At 42.5% G+C, this 19,158-nt stretch overlaps 1 protein-coding gene across 2 annotated transcripts in view; it reads right to left on the minus strand.

Annotated features, from left to right (window-relative positions):
* Positions 1–18,779, minus strand: part of CDCA7L (cell division cycle associated 7 like) — a 50,886-nt gene extending 32,107 nt beyond the window's left edge. For both annotated transcript variants that reach the window (XM_059933977.1, XM_059933976.1), the window contains exon 1: positions 18,643–18,779. In XM_059933977.1, the coding sequence (XP_059789960.1) occupies positions 18,643–18,666 (24 nt within the window). In that variant the 5' untranslated portion in view covers positions 18,667–18,779. The remainder of the gene's footprint in view (positions 1–18,642) is intronic.
* Between the last annotated feature and the right edge of the window lie 379 nt (positions 18,780–19,158).

Below are 19,158 nucleotides of genomic sequence, written 5' to 3' on the forward strand. Positions count from 1 at the left end.
ATACACTGAAAACTGTAAGACATCACTGAATGAAATTACTGATGACATAAATAAATGGAAAGACATCACATGTTCATAGACTGGGAGACTTAATATTGTTTAGATGACAGTACTACCCAAAGCTATTATATACCCAATGCAATCCTCATCAAAATCACAGTAACATTTGTTTACAAAAATAAAAAAGCCCTTCTTAAAATTCATGTGGAATCTCAAGGGGCCCTAAAAAATCAAAACAATCTTCAAAATGAAAAACCTCATTGGAGGACTCACACTTACTGATTTAAATACTTACTACAAAGCTACACTACCCCAAACAGCATGGTCGTAGCATAAAGACAAACATTTATATCAGTGCAACAGAATACAGAGCCCAGAAATAAACCCTGAATAGATGGTGAAATGATCTTTGACTAGATGGTCAAATCATTTTTGACAAAGATGCCAAGACTGTTCAATGGGGAAAGGACAGTCTTTTCAACAAATGATGCTGGAAAAACTGGATTCCACATGCAAAGAATGAAGTTGGATCCTCACCTTACACCATCTACAAAATACTCAAAATGTGTCAAAGACCTAAACGTAAGAGCTAAAACTATAAAAACTCTTTCTTTCTTGGAAGAAAACACAGAAGGGAAAATTTATGACACTGGATTTAGCAATGATTACTTGGATATGACACCAAAGGCAGAGACAACAATAGGAAAAAAATAAATTGGACTTCATCAAAATTAAAAACTTTTCTGCACCAAAGGACACTACCAAGAGAATGAAAAAGGCAACCTAGAGAATGGGAGAAAATATTTGCAAATCATTTATATGAAAGAGGGTTAATATCCAGAATATGCAAAGAACTCATACAGCTCAACAGCAACAAAACAAACAACCCAATTTAAAAATGAACAAAGGACTTGAACAAACAGTTCTCCAAATATATGCAGATGGCCAAAAAACAGCCGAAAAGATGCTCAACATCACTAATCTTTAGGGAAATGTAAATCAAAACCATAATGAGATATCACTTCATACCCATAAGGACGGTCATTATCAAAAAAATAAAAAATAAGTGTTGGTGAGTACGTGGAGAAACTGGAACATTTGTGCACTGTTAGTGGGAATGTAAAATGGTGCAGCCACTGTGGCAAACAATATGATAGTTCCCCCAAAAAATTAAACACAGAATAACCATACAATCCAACAATTCCACTTTTAGGTATACATCCAAAAGTATTGAAAGCAGCGATTCAAACATATTTTATACCAATGTTTATAGCAGCATTATTAATGACAGCAAACAGGTAGAAACAGACCAAATGTCCATGGATGGATGGATGGATGGATGAACAAAATGTGGTGTATACATATATACACACACACACACACACACACACACACACACATATATACACACACACATACATACAATGGATTATTATTCAGCTTTTAAAAAGAATGAAATTCTGATATATCTTTGAACATAGATGAATCTTGAAAACATTATGCTAAGTGAAAAACATCAGACATGAAAGGACAAATATTGTATGACTCCAGTTATAAGAGGTACTTAGAATAGTCAAATTCATAGAGACAGAAAGTAGAATGGTGGTTACTAGAGGCTGGGGGGAAGGAGGAATAGAGCATATTGTTTAATGGGAATGGAGTTTCAGTTCAGGATGACGAAAAAGCTCTGGGTATGAATAGTAGGGATGGTTGTACAACAATGTGACTGTACTTAATGTCACTGAATTATACACTTGAAAATGGTTAAAATAGTAAAATTTATGTTATGTACATTCTACCACAATAAGAAAAGCAAACGAAAAAAAATCAGTGCTATTTTTAAAAGAAAAAATATAAGTGGGAAGAAATTTATAGACGTGTCTGTGTCTAGGGTTTAGAATAGTTATTCAGAAGGGTAGCCAAGGAACTGAAGTTTTGGCAGAGGTCCTGGGAGGGAAGTGAGCCAAACCACTTGGAAAGTTCTGGGTAATTTCCTTTTCCAGAAAGGTCAGCAGACAGGAAATGTGAAGCCAATGTTAAGATTTCTTTGTACTCTAAAAGACTGATTATCCAACCAGACTAGTCTGCTCTATGTTTTTCAACAAGCTGCTATTGACATTTTGGTGGCTTCTTCCTGTGGGACTCTCCTGCCCCGCCTGCCGCAGGGCACTTAACATCCCTGAACTCTGAACCACTTAATAACAGGCATATTCCCCCCACCGCACAACAACAAGCCAAAAGAAGCTCACATATTTCTATTACCACCACGACCCCAGTTCACTCAGCTGAGAACCAGAGTGAATCCAAATTGAAATACGCGTGCCTTTGTGTGTCTGTCAGGACAGGGCAGGTTATAAAGCAGCAGCAAACAACTCCAAGTCTGAATGGTCTACAGCAAGAAAGGCTTCCTTCTCGTTCATATGACATGTTTGTCCCGGGCCAGCCCGGTGAACCCCTCCACACTGTCCTCACACAGGACCCAGGCTGACAGAACTTCCACCACCAGGAACACAGGCAGAGGCAGCAGCAGAGGGAGGGAGACGGGGTAGATGATGCACTGGCTTTAAAGAATTCCACCTGGACATGACACACAACACTTCTGCTCAAATGTCATTAGCCAGAGCACATCAAGTAGCTCTGCCTGTTTCAGCGGCCAGGAAAGTGCACTCCTCCCATTTACCCAGAAGGAAAAGAATAAGAATATTTGTACAGAGCTCTGACGGCTTCCAAACTATTACTGGAAAGCATCCTGTGAAGTAGAAGACGCTATGTCAATGTTCATTATTAAAAGCAATTACAGAGTGTAACTGTACCAACATGTGCCAGGCACCATGCTAAGGGATCTGATGAGCAAAGAGTCATAACGATGGGGTGACACAATCTATAGTCAATTTCAATGTGGTGTGATAAATACAAACAGGGAGGTCAGCCCAGGAGGGCACCTGACCCAGACGTTTGGTGATGGTCAGGAATAATTCTAAGAGCCTCGAGGTCGGCCACGTCCACACAGCTGTGGAACAAAGTCAGCCTACAGGACTTGCAGGAAATTCATGGGTGGAAGCAGGAGTCTGGAGAACATCAAGGCAGAGGGAACATCGTCTTTCAGGGGAGGCTAGTGTCCCTGTGCTCAACGCAGACAAGTACTGAACAGATCTTCACACTTTTGAGGGATGAAGAGGAAATCTCTTCATCCCACAGCCCAGCCCTGGAAGCCTTTATACAGGGATCCTCTTGACACACTTCTGCCCTGCTAGTGGAAAACACGCCAAACAATCCCTGGGATGCTGGCCCGTGCAGACTGCCAACACCACTTGGCTCCTGGCTTTGTGTCACAGTGAATGTACACACTCCCTAAGAGTGTATCCTTTCTCAGCTCCTAATTACAGCCAGGGAAGAGGATCCACTTGCTACGATAAAGGTCATGAGGACAACTAGATGCTCTTTTCAGTGAGTTTTTGAAGCTGTCCGTGTGGGAAAAGAGAACGAAGTGTTCTTTTGTTTTTGTTTTTTTTTTAAGTCAGGTAAGGAAAGCCTTCTGTACGAGGCCATGTGCATGCGTGAGAAAGGCTGGATGAGACTCCACTGGCTTCAACTATTTTAATTAAAAAAATTCCCCCAATAAAAAATGCCAGGGACCAACTGTGAGAAAAAAAACAGAGAATTAAGAATAAATTTAGCAGCACAGTATTGGCACAAAAACAGAAATATGGATCAGTGGAACAGAGAGCCCAGAAATAAACCCACACATCTATGGTCAATTAATCTTCAACAAAGGAGGCAAGAACATACAATGGAGAAAAGACAGTCTCTTTAGCAACTGGTGTTGAGAAACCTGGACAGCTACATGTAAATCAATGAAGTTAAAACACACCAACACACCATACACAAAAATAAACTCAAAATGGCTTAAAGACTTAAATATAAAACATGACACCATAAAACTCCTAGAATAGAAAATAGGCAAAACATTCTCTGCAAATCGTAGCAATGTTTTCTTAAGTCAGTCCCATAAAGTTATAGAAATAAAAGCAAAAATAAACAAATGGGGAGAGCTGAGGAGGAGCCTTCAAGATGGCAGAGGAGTAAGATGTGGACATCACCTTCCTCCCCACAAATACGTCAGAAATACATCTACATGTGGAACAACTCCTACAGAACACCTACTGAACGCTGGCAGACCTCAGACCTCCCAAAAGGCAAGAAACTCCCCACGTACCTGGGTAGGGCAAAAGAAAAAAGAAAAAAACAGACAAAAGAATAGGGAAGGGATCTGCACCTCTGGGAGGGAGCTTTAAAGGAGGAAAAGTTTCCAAACACTAGCAAGCCCCTTCACTGGTGGAGACGGGGGATGGCAGGGAGAAGCTTTGGAGCCACAGAGGAGAGCACAGCAACAGGGGTGCGGAGGGCAAAGCAGAGAGATTCCCGCACAGAGGATCAGTGCCGACCAGAACTCACCAGCCCGAGAGGCTTGTCTGCTCACCCGCTGGGACGGGCGGGGGCTGGGAGCTGAGGCTCGGGCTTCAGAGGTCAGATCCCAGGGAGAGGACTGGGGTTGGCTGCGTGAAGACAGCCTGAAGGGGGCTAGTGTGCCGCAGCTAGCCGGGAGGGAGTCCAGGGAAACGTATGGAACTGCCTAAGAGGCAAGAGACCATTGTTTCAGGGTGTGCAAGGAGAGGGGATTCAGAGCACCGCCTAAACGAGCTCCAGAGACGGGCGCGAGCCGCGGCTATCAGCGCGGACCCCAGAGACGGGCATGAGACGCTAAGGCTGCTGCTGCAGCCACCAAGAAGCCTATGTGCAAGCACAGGTCACTGTCCACACCGCCCCTCCCAGGAGCCTGTGCAGCCCGCCACTGCCAGCGTCCCGTGATCCAGGGACAACTTCCCTGGGAGAACACACGGCACGCCTCAGGCTGGGGCAACGTCATGCCGGCCTCTGCCGTCACAGGCTCACTCCGCATTCCGTACCCCTCCCTCCCCCCGGCCTGAGTGAGCAAGAGCCCCCGAATCAGCTGCTCCTTTAACCCTGTCCTGTCTGGGCGGGAACAGACGCCCTCAGGTGACCTACATGCAGAGGCGGGGCCAAATCCAAAGCTGAACCCCAGGAGCTGTGCGAACAAAGAAGAGAAAGGGAAATCTCTCCCAGCAGCCTCAAAAGCAGCGGATTAAAGCTCCACAATCAACTTGATGTACCTGCATCTGTGGAAGACCTGAATAGACAACAAATCATCCCAAATTGAGGAGGTGGACTTTGGGAGAAACTGTAGACTTTAGGTTTGCTTTCTGCATCTAGTTTGCTTCTGGTTTTATGTTTACCTTAGTTTAGTATTTAGAGCTTATTATCATTGGTAGATTTGTTTATTGACTTGGTTGCTCTCTTCCTTTTTTTTTAATACACATATATATATATTTTTTCTTTTTCTCTTTTTGTGAGTGTGTATGTGTATGTTTCTTTGTGTGATTTTGTCTGTATAGCTTTGCTTTTACCATCTGTCCTAGGATTCTATCTGTCCTTTTTTTTAGTATAGTTTTTAGCACTTGTTATCATTGGTGGATTTGTTTTTAGGTTTGGCTGCTCTCTTCTTTCTTTCTTTTTCTTTTTTTTTTTATTACATTTTTACGTTTTTATTTTTAATAATACTTTAAAAAATTTTTATTTTGATAACTTGTTTATTTTATTTATCTTTTCTCCCTTTTCTTCTGAGCCGTGTAGCTGACAGGGTCTTGGTGCTCCGGCCAGGTGTCAGGCCTCAGCCTGAGGTGGGAGAGCTGAGTTCAGGACACTGATCCACCAGGGACCTCCCGGCTCCACGTAATATCAAATGGCAAAAGCTCTCCCAGAGATCTCCATCTCAATGCTAAGACCCAGCCCCACTCAACGACCAGCAAGCTACAGTGCTGGACACCCTATGCCAAACAAATAGCAAGACAGGAACACAACCCCACCCATTAGCAGAGAGACTGCCTAAAATCATAATAACGTCACAGACACCCCAAAACACACCACTGGATGTGATCCTGCCCACCAGAAAGACAAGATCCAGCCTCATCCACCAGAACACAGGCACTAGTCCCCTCCACCAGGAAGCCTACACAACCCACTGAACCAACCTTAGCCACTGCGGGCAGACACCAAAAACAACGGGAACTACGAACCTGCAGCCTGCGAAAAGGAGACCCCAAACACAGTAAGTTAAGCAAAATAAGAAGACAGAGAAACACACAGCAGATGAAGGAGCAAGGGAAAAACCCACCAGACCAAACAAATGAAGAGGAAATAGGCAGTCTACCTGAAAAAGAATTCAGAGTAATGATAGTAAAGATGATCCAAAATCTTGGAAATAGAATGGAGAAAATACAAGAAACTTTTAACAAGGCCCTAGGAGAACTAAAGAGCAAACACAAACAATGATGAACAACAAAATAAATGAAATGAAAGTTTCTCTAGAAGGGATCAATAGCAGAATAACTGAGGAAGAAGAACGTATAAGTGACCTGAAAGATAAAATAGTTGAAATAACTACCACAAAGCAGAATAAACAAAAAACAATGAAAAGAATTGAGTACAGTCTCAGAGACCTCTGGGACAACATTAAACACACCAACATTCGAATTATAGGAGGTCCCAGAAGAAGAAGAGAAAAAGAAAGGGACTGAGAAAATATTAGAAGAGATTATAGTTGAAATTTCCCTAATATGGGAAAGGAAATAAGTCCAGAAAGCGCAGAGAGTCCCATACAGGATAAATCCAAAGAGAAACATGCCAAGACACATATTAATCAAACTATCAAAAATTAAATACAAAGAAAAAATATTAAAAGCAGCAAGGAAAAAGCAGAAATTAACATAGAAGGGAATCCCCATAAGGTTAACAGCTGATCTTTCAGCAGAAACTCTGCAAGCCAGAAGGGAGTGGCAGGACATATTTAAAGTGATGCAAGGGAAAAACCTACAACCAAGATTACTCTACCCAGCAAGGACCTCAGTCAGATTCGACGGAGAAATTAAAACCTTTACAGACAAGCAAAAGCTAAGAGAATTCAGTACCACCAAACCAGCTTTACAACAAATGCTAAAGGAACTTCTCTAGACAGGAAACACAAGAGAAGAAAAGGGCCTACAATAACAAACACAAAACAATTAAGAAAATGGTAATAGGAACATACATATCAATAACTACCTTAAATGTAAATGGATTAAATGTTCCAACCAAACAACACAGATGGGCTGAATGGATACAACAAGACCCGTATATATGCTGTCTACAAGAGACCCACTTCAGACGTAGGGACACACACAGACTGAAAGTGAGGGGATGGAAAAAGATATTCTATGCAAATGGAAATCAAAAGAAAGCTGGAGTAGCAATACTCATATCAGACAAAATAGACTTTAAAATAAACACTATTACAAGAGACAAAGAAGGACACTACATAATGATCAAGAGATCAATCCAAAAAGAAGATATAACAATTGTAAATATTTATGCACCCCAACATAGGAGCACCTCAATACATAAGGCAAATGCTAACAGACATAAAAGGGGAAATAGACAGTAACACAATACTAGTAGGGGACTTTAACACCCCACTTACACCAATGAACAGATCATCCAAAATGAAAATAAATAAGGAAACACAAGCTTAAATGATCCATTAAACAAGATGGACTGAATTGATACTTACAGGACATTCCATCCAAAAACAACAGAATACACTTTCTTCTCAAGTGTTCATGGAACATTCTCCAGGATAGATCATATCTTGGGTCACAAATCAAGTCTTGGTAAATTTACAAAAACTGAAATCATATCAAGTATCTTTTCAACCACAACGCTATGAGACTAGATACAAATTACAGGCAAAAAGTCTGTAAAAAATACAAACACATAGGGGCTAAACAATACGCTACTAAGTAACCAAGAAATCACTGAAGAAATCAAAGAGGAAATCAAAAAATGCCTAGAGCCAAATGACAATGAAAACACGATGAGCCAAAACCTATGGGATGCAGCAAAAGCAGTTCTAAGAGGGAACTTTATAGCAATACAATCCTACCTCAAGAAACAAGAAACATCTCAAATAAACAACCTAACCTTACACTTACAGCAGTCACAGAAAGAAGAACAAAAAAACCCCAAAGTTATCAGAAGGAAAGAAATCATAAAATCAGATCAGAAATAAATGAAAAAGAAATTAAGGAGACAATGGGAAAGATGAATAAAACTAAAAGCTGGTTCTTTGAGAAGATAAACAAAATTGATAAACCATTAGCCAGACTCATCAAGAAAAAAAGGGAGAAGACTCAAATCAATAGAATTAGAAATGAAAAAGAAGTAACAATTGACACTGCAGAAATACAAAGGATCATGAGTGATTACTACAAGCAACTCTATGCCAATAAAATGGACAACCTGGAAGAAATGGATTCTTATAAAAGCACAACCTTCCAAGACTGAAGTAGGAAGAAATAGAAAATATGAACAGACCAATCACAAGCACTGAAATTGAGACTGTGATTAAAAATCTTCCAACAAACATAAGCCCAGAACCAGATGGCTTCACAGGCAAATTCTACCAAACATTTAGAGAAGAGCTAACACCTATCCTTCTCAAACTCTTCCAAAATATTGCAGAGGGAAGAACACTCCCAAACTCATTCTATGAGGCCACCATCACCCTGATACCACAACCAGAGAACGATGTCACAAAAAAAGAAAACTACAGGCCAATATCACTGATGAACATAGATGCAAAAATCCTCAACAAAATACTAGCAAACAGAATCCAACAGCACATTAAAAGGATCAAACACCATGATCAACAGGGGTTTATCCCAGGAATGCAAGGATTCTTCAGTATACGCAAATCAATCAATATGATAAACCATATTAACAAACTGAAAGAGAAAAACCAGATGATGATCTCAATAGATGCAGAAAAAGCTTTCAATAAAATTCAACACCCATTTATGATAAAAACGCTCCAGAAAGTAGGCATAGAGGGAACTTACCTCAACATAATAAAGGTCGTATATGACAAACCCACAGCCAACATCGTTCTCAATGGTGAAAAACTGAAACCATTTCCACTAAGATCAGGAACAAGACAAGGTTGCCCACTCTCACCACTATTATTCAACACTGTTTTGGAAGTTTTAGCCACAGCGATAAGGGAGGAAGAAGAAATAAAAGGAATCCAAATCTGAAAAGAAGTAGTAAAACTGTCACTGTTTGCAGGTGACATGATACTATACATAGAGAATCCTAAAGATGCTACCAGAAAACTACTGGAGCTAATCAATGAATTTGGTAAAGTAGCAGAACACAAAATTAATGCACAGAAATCTCTTGCATTCCTATACACTAATGATGAAAAATCTGAAAAAGAAATTAAGGAAACACTTCCATTTACCACTGCGACAAGAAGAATAAAATACCTAGGAATAAACCTACCTAAGGAGGCAAAAGACCTGTATGCAGAAAACCATAAAACACTGATGAAAGAAATTAAAGATGATACAAACAGATGGAAAGATATACCATGTTCTTTGATTAAAAGAGTCAACATTGTGAAAATGACTATACTACAGAAAGCTATCTACAGATTCAATGCAATCCCTATCAAACTACCACTGGCATTTTTCACAGAACTAGAACAAAAAGTTTCACAATTTGTATGGAAACACAAAAAACCTCAAATAGCCAAAACAATCTTGAGAAAGAAAAACAGAGCTGGAGAAATCAAGCTCCCTGACTTTAGACTATACTACAAAGCTACAGTAATCAAGATAGTATGGTGCTGGCACAGAAACAGAAATATAGATCAGTGGAACAGGATAGAAAGCCCAGAGATAAACCCACGCTCATATGGTCACCTTATCTTTGATAAAGGAGGCAAGAATATACAATGGAGAAAAGACAGCCTCTTCAATAAGTGGTGCTGGGAAAACTGGACAGCTACATGTAAAAGCATGAAATTAGAACACTCCCTAACACCATACACAAAAATAAATTCAAAACGGATTAAAGACCTACATGTAAGGTCAGACACTATAAAACTCTTAGAGGAAAACATAGGCAGAACACTCCATGACATAAATCACAGCAAGATCCTTTTAGACCCACCTCCTAGAGAAATGGAAATAATAAAAACAAACAAATGGGACCTAATGAAACTTAAAAGCTTTTGCACAGCAAAGGAAACCATAAACAAGACGAAAAGACAACCCTCAGAATGGGAGAAGACATTTGCAAACAAAGGATTAATCTCCAAAATTTACAAGCAGCTCATACAGCTCAATATGAAAAAAAAAAAACCCAATCCAAAAATGGGCAGAAGACCTCAATAGACATTTCTCCAAAGAAGATATACAGATTGCCAACAAACACATGAAAGGATGCTCAACATCATTTATCATTAGAGAAATGCAAATCAAACCTACAATGAGGTATCACCTCACACTGGTCAGAATGGCCATCATCAAAAAATCTACAAACAATAAATGCTGGAGAGGGTGTGGAAAAAAGGGAACCCTCTTGCACTGCTGGTGGGAATGTAAACTGGTACAGCCACTATGGAGAACAGTATGGAGGTTCCTTAAAAAACTAAAAATAGAACTACCATACGACTCAGCAATCCCACTACTGGGCATATACCCTGAGAAAGCCATAATTCAAAAAGAGACATGTACCACAATGTTCATTACAGCTCTATTTACAAAAGCCAGGACATGGAAGCAACCTAAGTGTCCATCGACAGATGAATGGATAAAGAAGATGTGGCACATATATACAATGGACTATTACTCAGCCATAAAAAGAAACGAAACTGAGTTATTTGTAGTGAGGTGGATGCACCTAGAATCTGTCATACAGAGTGAAGTAAGTCAGAAAGAGAAAAACAAATACCGTATGTTAACACATATATATGGAATCTTTAAAAAAAAAAAAGTGGTTCTGAAGAAACTAGGGGCAGGACAGGAATAAAGACGCAGATGCAGAGAATGGACTTGAGGACACAGGGAGGGGGAAGGGTAAGCTAGTACAAAGTGAGAGAGTGGCATTGACATATATATACACTACCGAATGTAAAATAGCTAGCTAGCAGGAAGCAGCTGCATAGCACAGGGAGATCAGCTCGGCGCTCTGTGACCACCTAGAGGGGTGGGATAGGGAGGGTGGGAGGGAGATGCAAGAGGGAGGAGATATGGGGATATATGTATATGTACAGCTGATTCACTATGTTATAAAGCAGAAATTAACACAGCATCGTAAAGAATTATACTCCAATAAAGACGTTTAAAAAAATTAATTAATTAATTAAACAAATGGGACCTAAATAATCTAATAAGCTTTTGCACAGCAAAAGAAAGCATGAAGAAAACGATAAGACAGCCTACACAATGGGAGAAAATATTTGCAAATGATGTGACCAACAAGGGTCTAACTTCCAAAATATACTAACAGATCATATAGCTCAATATCAAAAAAACAAACAACCCAACCAAAAAAAGGGCAGAAGACCTAAATAGACATTTCACCAAACAAGACATGCAGATGGCCAACAGGCACATGAAAACATGCTCAACATCGGTAACTATTAGAGAAATGCAAATCAAAACTACAGTGAGGTTATCACCTCACACTGGTCAGAATGGCCATCTTTAAAAAGTCTGCAAATAACAAATGCTGGAGAGGGTGTGGAGAAAAGAGAACCCTCCTGCACTGTTGGTAGGCACGAATGTAAACTGGTGCAGCCACGATGGAGAACAGTATGGAAGTTCCTCAGAAAACTAAGAATAGAATTACCATATGATCCAGCAATCCCACTCCTGGGCATACATCTGGACAAAACTATAATTCAAAAAGATACATGCATCCCTATGTTCATAGCAGCACTATTCACAATAAGCAAAACATAGAAACAACCTAAACGTCCATCAACAGACGAACAGATAAAGTATGGTACATATATACAATGGAATATTACTCAGCCATAAAAAAGAATGAAATAATACTATTTGCAGCAACATGGATGGACCTAGAGATTATCATACTAAGTGAAGTAAGTTAGAAAAACACAAATACCATGATATCATTTTTACGTGGGATTTAAAATATGACATAAACTTATTTACAAAACAGAAACAGACTCACAGACATAGAAAACAAACTTATGGTTACCAAAGGGGAAAGGGGGTGGTGGGGGAAGGATAAATTAAGAGTTTGGGATTTGCAAATATTATATGAAAATATATATAATAAAATGTATATAAAACAGATAAACAACAAGGTCCTACTGTTCATCACAGGGAACTATATTCAATATCCTATAATAAACCGTAATGGAAAAGGATATGAAAAAGAATATATATATGTATAACTGAATCACTTTTGCTGTACATCAGAAACTAACACAACACTGTAAAACAACTATACTTCAATAAAAAATCAAAACTAAAAAAAAGATGATAGGTGAATGTACTTTTATTTTTCTTAACTTTCCATTTTAAACCAATGCTAACGGAGAACAAAATAAAGGGCACTAGCCATTTTGCATTAAAAAATATTCTTAGGGAATTCGGTATCAGTGAAAGCTTCCCCCCCCCCCCCCCCCCCGTCTTAAACACCCTCAGAGTCACAGAGCTTTAAGTGAAAAGACAGTGTGGGGTGGGGGACAGGGCAAGGAGATATCTTTCCTCTTTCAGTGTTTATTAAAGGTTTGATTGCTAAATTCTATACTTGGCAGTTCCATTCCTTACGCTGGGGAGCTCAGTGACAGCCCGAGGGCTCTCAGAACCACAGGTGGGACAGGGGAGGGGAATTTTTTTCCCACAAGAATAGTTTAAAATAGCATTTTTGTATTAAAACAAATAAAAATGTATCACGGAATAGGCATGACTTTTAAAGACAAAACTGGAGATTAATGAGAAAATCTCCTGCACAGGCAGGGTGGGACTGCACACCTCCAGGCCTCTGGAACAGGTACGAACTGGCCTCCACCATTAGTTAGTCCAAGAGAAAACTGCCAGAAGCCCTGCACCATCTTGTCATAACTCATGCCTGCACTCACTATATACTGACAACCCTAAACCATCTTTCTTAAAAAATTCAACAAACATTTAACAGCTACGATATGCCAGGCCCTTCACACACAGGGATAATTATCACTGTGGCCTGCCACGTGATTTGGGGTGATCAACCATTACCCGGGGGGTAAATCCTGGGCCCTCCTAACAGAGGAGGAGTTCTACCAGCAGGCAGCTGAGGGAGGGCCAGGGCTTGTGCTAAAAGACTCAAAGGCCAGAGCTCACTCACAAAGGCAAGGCACTCGCCAGGTCCATGGGATCCTCCAGTAGTAGAGCTTAAATATGGGGGGCTGCCCACACAGCAGTGCTGCTACTATGGAGGGTTTGGGGGAACGGGAGAGGGGGTTTGTGGGGAGGGATCCCTGGACCACGTCCAGCCCTGAGGATACGGGTCCAACTGGTAGGACACAAGACACCTGGGAAGGTGTCACCACACACCTGGTGGCCTGGACTGTCCAGAAGCACAGTCCTCAGGACTCGTACTTCCTACTTTGGTATTCGATATGCTCCTTTGTTAATGTTTTAAGTGCAACATGCAACCAGAAAATGCCTAGATCTTAAGTGCAGAGCTTGGTGAAGTTTTACAAACGGCACCTACCCATTATAACCAGCACCCACATCAAGAAATACAGTTTCTTTTTTTTTTTTTAGCTCTCAGTAACCACTTTACAATGAGTGAACCTACTGTCTGACCTTTGGACATCCGAACTTCAATGAACACACATTTTCGGGAATGCCATCTAGAAGATGATTTATAGTTAAAATAAGCAAGACCAAAGAAAGCTTAACTTAGAGGCTCTAAGTTCAGGACGAAAACAGTCATTATTTCAGGTCAGTTATCATGAGCCCTGATTCTAACCTGGGCAAAAAGTGCCTTCTCTCAGCTAATACAGAAAAACAAATGGGGAAATGCCTTAGAAAAAAAATACGTGAGAGGTTCCCATCTACTGAAAATCACGCACATTCTACCAGATAATAAGTACATTGACAGGTAAACAGCAATTAAAAACAGTTGACTTCAACACAGGGCATACGGTATGTACCACCCCAAGACATTCATTGCAAAGTTTCTTACATTTATTTGTTAATAATTTAAAACTTTTCAACATAAAATACACACCTGAATGAAACATTACACGGTCATTGAAAATGAAAACCATAAAGACCTCCAAGCCACTCAGAAAAATAGTACTGACAGTGCTAAAGAAAGCAGAATTCAAACAGCAATCATACTATAAAAGTTCAGCAAAAATGGTGACTTGGACACAGGCAAACACTGAATGGAAAATGCCTAGAAAACGATGCCCAGGGAGTAGAGAGGTAGAGCAATAGTTCCGTTGTTGTTTCCTTTTCAGCTTCTATGAACAGCATATTACTTGCACAAAAAAAAAAATTCATCCAGAAGTCATTCCTATGTAAAAAACTTTGTGGATCTTATTCATATTCCCAAGCTGACTTTTACACACAGCATCCAAGGAATCCTACTCAAACCATAACTTGTCCAGTTCCTTAAAAAGAATCAGACCAGCTGCTGTTAACGCCCCAGCCCTTCTCTTTAAACGGAGGGGCAAAGGTATCATAAGAGAACCCCAAAGCGCTGACATCCCCTTTTATTTAAATAGTACGTTAAACTTGGTGTGTCCTTGCTTATCTCAATGGCATGGTAAGTTGAGGAAGGATTTCTAGCCTCATAACATTTCAGTGCAAGTTGTGTGACCTGACAAGACCTGGTGATTCTAACAGCAAGAGTCAAGCCCCGGCTCTGGAGACAGAATTCTGGCTCAGCTCCTTCCTTGCCAGGCTGCCCTGAGCAAATCACTCTATTAGGCTTATCTTTAAAATGCAGATAATACAACCTACTTCAGAGAACTACAGTGAGGCTTAAATCTGTTAATGTTAAGCACCTAGCACAGCATGACTTTTAAAAGGAAATGATTGTTTCCCTTCCTTGGAGGATGCGGGGCAGGTTGGGGGGTTGGGGAAGGATGACTCTTAAGGTCTTCTCCCATCCCCGAAACCCAAGGCCGCCTAGGTCCCTACAGCTCAGAGCAGGAGCCAGCTGAGCTCTGGCAAAGGCAGAAGAGGCAAAGAGTTCCAGGGTGACCTTTGATTGGGGGGGCGGGGGGCTGGGGAACGAACAGTGTTTTCTGTCTTTGTTTCTTCCACCATTAACTGACATAATATCTAGCACACAGTAGGTGCTAAAAGAACATCTGACAAATGGACTAACCCAGTCAGGGGGCCTTCTGGCATAAGCTGATGATCATGAAGAAAAACAGGCAGGAAGCCATCAACTACTTGAACTAAAATTCTGGTCCCTTTCACTGCAAGACTCCACAACCTACTTTTGCACTATACACAGGGTGCTGGCATTTACCACTATGGAAGAAAACCATCCTGCATGTTAACTTCAGCGATATGCCTACTGTGCCTCTGAGTGGTCCTGTTTAAAAACATCCACAAACCACTGCTTTTCAAAAGGAAAAGGAAATGGTCCCCAAAATATTTTATCTCGATCCCTCCCCATGTAGCCTGCATCAATTCCACTTTGATGCATAAAGCTATGTCCTTTACAAAACAAAACTGTATCTTGGAGGTAAAAAGTCTAAACTATAGCTCGAAGAGAGTAATAGAGAACTCTCAAGGGCGATGTAAAACTAGGACGCCTAGACTACTCTATTCGAATGGCTTTATTGAACTTTTTTGTTAACTTACTGTACTGTTCCTAAACTGTTTTAAGTCACATAAGTATCTTACAGTTTTCTGTCCTGTGTACCTGACCAGATCGGAATTGCTGTGCTCTCTGAGGTTTCTCCTGATCACTGAGAATTCAGCTCTTTTATGGATGGGAGGTCAGCAGTACATCAAAACGACGAATGTGCTGGCCTTCTAAGAAGTCACAAACGACCCCCCTCTGTGACCAGTTTCTGGGGCTCTGGGCACACATTTTAAGCCACAGGATCAGATGGGTACACTTTGTGGCTGTGAGGTCACTATCAGAAAAATGCCTTTTCTCCTCCAAACAGCATGTTCCATGCATATTCATGAGAACTTTTAGCATCATTTCCTTCTCTAAGGGTCCAACCTGCACCCTAGCAGTAGAAGACAGTAAAAGGACCACACTGACATTCAGGACCTCCCAGCCTCTCTGCTAGGAAGCTGAGGCAGTCCCATCCTCCAGCTCCTGCAAGCTTCACTGCTGAGCGCTCTCAGTAAGGGACCATCCCCTCGTCTTTACTGGCCATTATTCCTATCATTCAATACAAAAGCACAAAGACACAGTGGTCAGCCCAACAAGGACTACAGCCCAGGGGAGGTGTGATCACTGTCAGAGGACATCAAATCCGACACACTGTTGAGGAGGCTGCAGAAAAGCAGAGGCTAGAAAGGAGTTCAGAGTTTAAACGAATTTCTTGTTTCCTCCCCGCCTAGTTCCCTTTACTCATAACATCGGGCCTAAGCTGCTTTACTGAAGCCCCTTCCAGCTCTATACCTTACAAGGGATGGAAATTATATCTGCTGTAGGCGTTAGATTAAAACCCACTGCACCCTGGTTTGAGTCTTCCTTCAGTGTGCACTCATGCCGCTTCAGGCCGTTCATCACACTGCTTTATGTGTAAGGCTGAGGTACAGAGAAGAACCACACGAACTTATCATCCTGCTGGGCCTGATGTGTTCATTAAGTGCTCTTATTCGCAGTCACCTGCCCACCCCATAGAACCACTCTCCACCCATTTAAATTAAAGAGGCTATAATACACCCACACTTAAATTATGATGAACAGGAACATTTCCACGGGAAAAATCCTCACACATCTTAATTCGCCCTGTCAATTAGGAGGTCTTTTGACAAGGGGGGGGAAAAAAAAAAACCTGATCATCTTACAAAAGTAATTTGCCCTAATGGGTGCATAATGGGTCAGATATAATTTGTGGCTTACCGGCCACATGGTAAATAGTTTGCTTAACACTTTAGAGCTACCAAAAGTTAGCCTCATTATTTGACAGTAAAATGTTCACCTCCAACTACACATTCTGGGACATTTTAAATTTCTTAAGCAGGAACTGTGTATATAAGTAGTGGATGATGCAGCACCACCAGAAGAACAGGTTTCAGAAATGATACATCATCAAGATACATTTTCTGATGAAATTCACAAGCTCCTTCCAGAAGGGTTTAAATCCTGGAGAAACCCAAACCTCCTAAAAGCCTAGGATACTAATTATATGGTAAAGGTCAGTGGCAAAAACAAAAACAATAACTAAGGCTGTCCCATCCCTTCTTGAGTTAGTTTTCCTTGCTTTCAATATCTCACTTCACTGGAGAAATTTAAAAAATACTCTTTCTCTTAAACATCCACAGTAGATTTTTCTCAAGTGTCCACTTTCAGGAAGCCTTTCAGAAATCACCAAATGGCCAAAGCGACTATTAGTGGCTTGGTCTTTAATCTGCCGCCAGACCCAGGCAGGTGACAGCGTCACGGGCTCAGGTACCACCGGCCACCCCGGCAGCTGGGCCCCGGTCGCTTCGCGTCTCCCAAATCCTGCGGATGCCCAGCACCCAGGTGGAGAAAGGAGGTAAACACCAGCCAAAGGTAAGGTGGAAGCAGTGAGTCAGAGGCGCTCACAAAAGCAAGAAAAAACCCAACCCTCATACAAAGCATGTCTTCGGGCTCCTACAAGCTGCTTCCTTTCTAAAAGGTTTATTTTTAGTTCGTTTGAAAAAGTTTTTATTGCTTACCTCTGAATAAATTATGTATATTCATTACTAGAAAGTAGAGAAGAGCGCTTTTAAAAAGTAAAAAAGAAAACTGAAGCTAAGTCCACATCCCACCACCCATTGTAATATTTGGGAGCTTGTTAATGAGATTTTTAAGACCTAGTTAAAACCATAATGGGTACCTGCGGTGGTGCTGTATACACGGTTTGGGAGCTTGGGGCTTTTTGTTTTTTAACCTGGTCTAATGACGCTGCCAGTTCCCCCAAACGGTTACAAGTTCCTTAAAAACATTTCCAAAAGTTCTAGAAGAAATACAAAAGCAACTATTTTTAAACTCCATTATCCAACTTGAATTGGCCCGATTCTCGACTACGTTTTTTTAGAAAATCACACTTAAACTCATCTCCCTGCCAATGCCGGAAAAAGTGGGGGGCGCGCACCGAAAAAGCTTCCCCCTCCCCCAGTCCCACGAGCACCGCAAACGCAGTCGCTGCGCCGCTGCGGCCTCCCCGCCTGCACTGCCCTGGAGTTCATCCGCTCCCGGGGCTATCGGCCGCAGCGACCCAGCGGGCTACCCCCCGAGGCCCCACCCGGGCCAGCGACGAGCGCCCGCGTGCGGCGGCACCCAGCCTCTCCGCTCCAGGTGGCACAACCGTAAACACCGCACACACCTGCGGAGCGTACCCGCTCCGGCGTCGGCGGGACTGGGCGCGCCCGATCCACAACGCGGCAGCCGAGGGCCACGTTTCCAGCCCAAGGCGGGGCGCAGGGCCAAGCGCAAAGGGAAGGCAGGCGAGGGTGCGTCCGGGGCTGCGGCGGGCGGCCAGATCCTCACCTGCGAGCCAGTCGCCAACTCCATTCTTCCCCGCTGGGCTCCGGCCTCCTCCCAGCACGCGGCCACGGGAGCCTGGCTCGCCACGGGCCCGGCGCACGGAGGTCGCCTGCGGCCTCGCAGCGCGCTCGCTCCGCCCGGAGCTCCGGCGGGCCGGGGGAGGGGCGCACTCGGCGCCCGGGACAGGGGGAGCGCCCCGCGCCGCCCAGTCGGCGCCGCGGCGCCAGCCCTCGAGGCTCCTCTTACAGGACCCAAACTTCGCGACCGGTGAACTTCGCTTTGCAGGCGGCGCAAGAGGGGCTGCAGCTGGGAGCCGCCCGAGGTGGCTGCCAATCTGGGGGCGCCGGGCTCCCCCCTGCAGTGGAGGGAGGGAGTGGAGCCGTCCGGCCCGGTTTCGCGCGGGAGAAATGAGAGGGGGCAGTCCCGGCGCAGCCTCCCGCTGGCACGCCCGGCTGCGGCGCCCGCCGAATCTTTGCAGGGTTTGTTCCAGGTAGTGCCCTGGAGCGCAGAGCCTCTGTG

Source organism: Balaenoptera ricei, chromosome 9 (genome assembly GCF_028023285.1).
Source record: "Balaenoptera ricei isolate mBalRic1 chromosome 9, mBalRic1.hap2, whole genome shotgun sequence".
In the NCBI taxonomy this organism is placed as follows: Eukaryota; Metazoa; Chordata; class Mammalia; order Artiodactyla; family Balaenopteridae; genus Balaenoptera; species Balaenoptera ricei.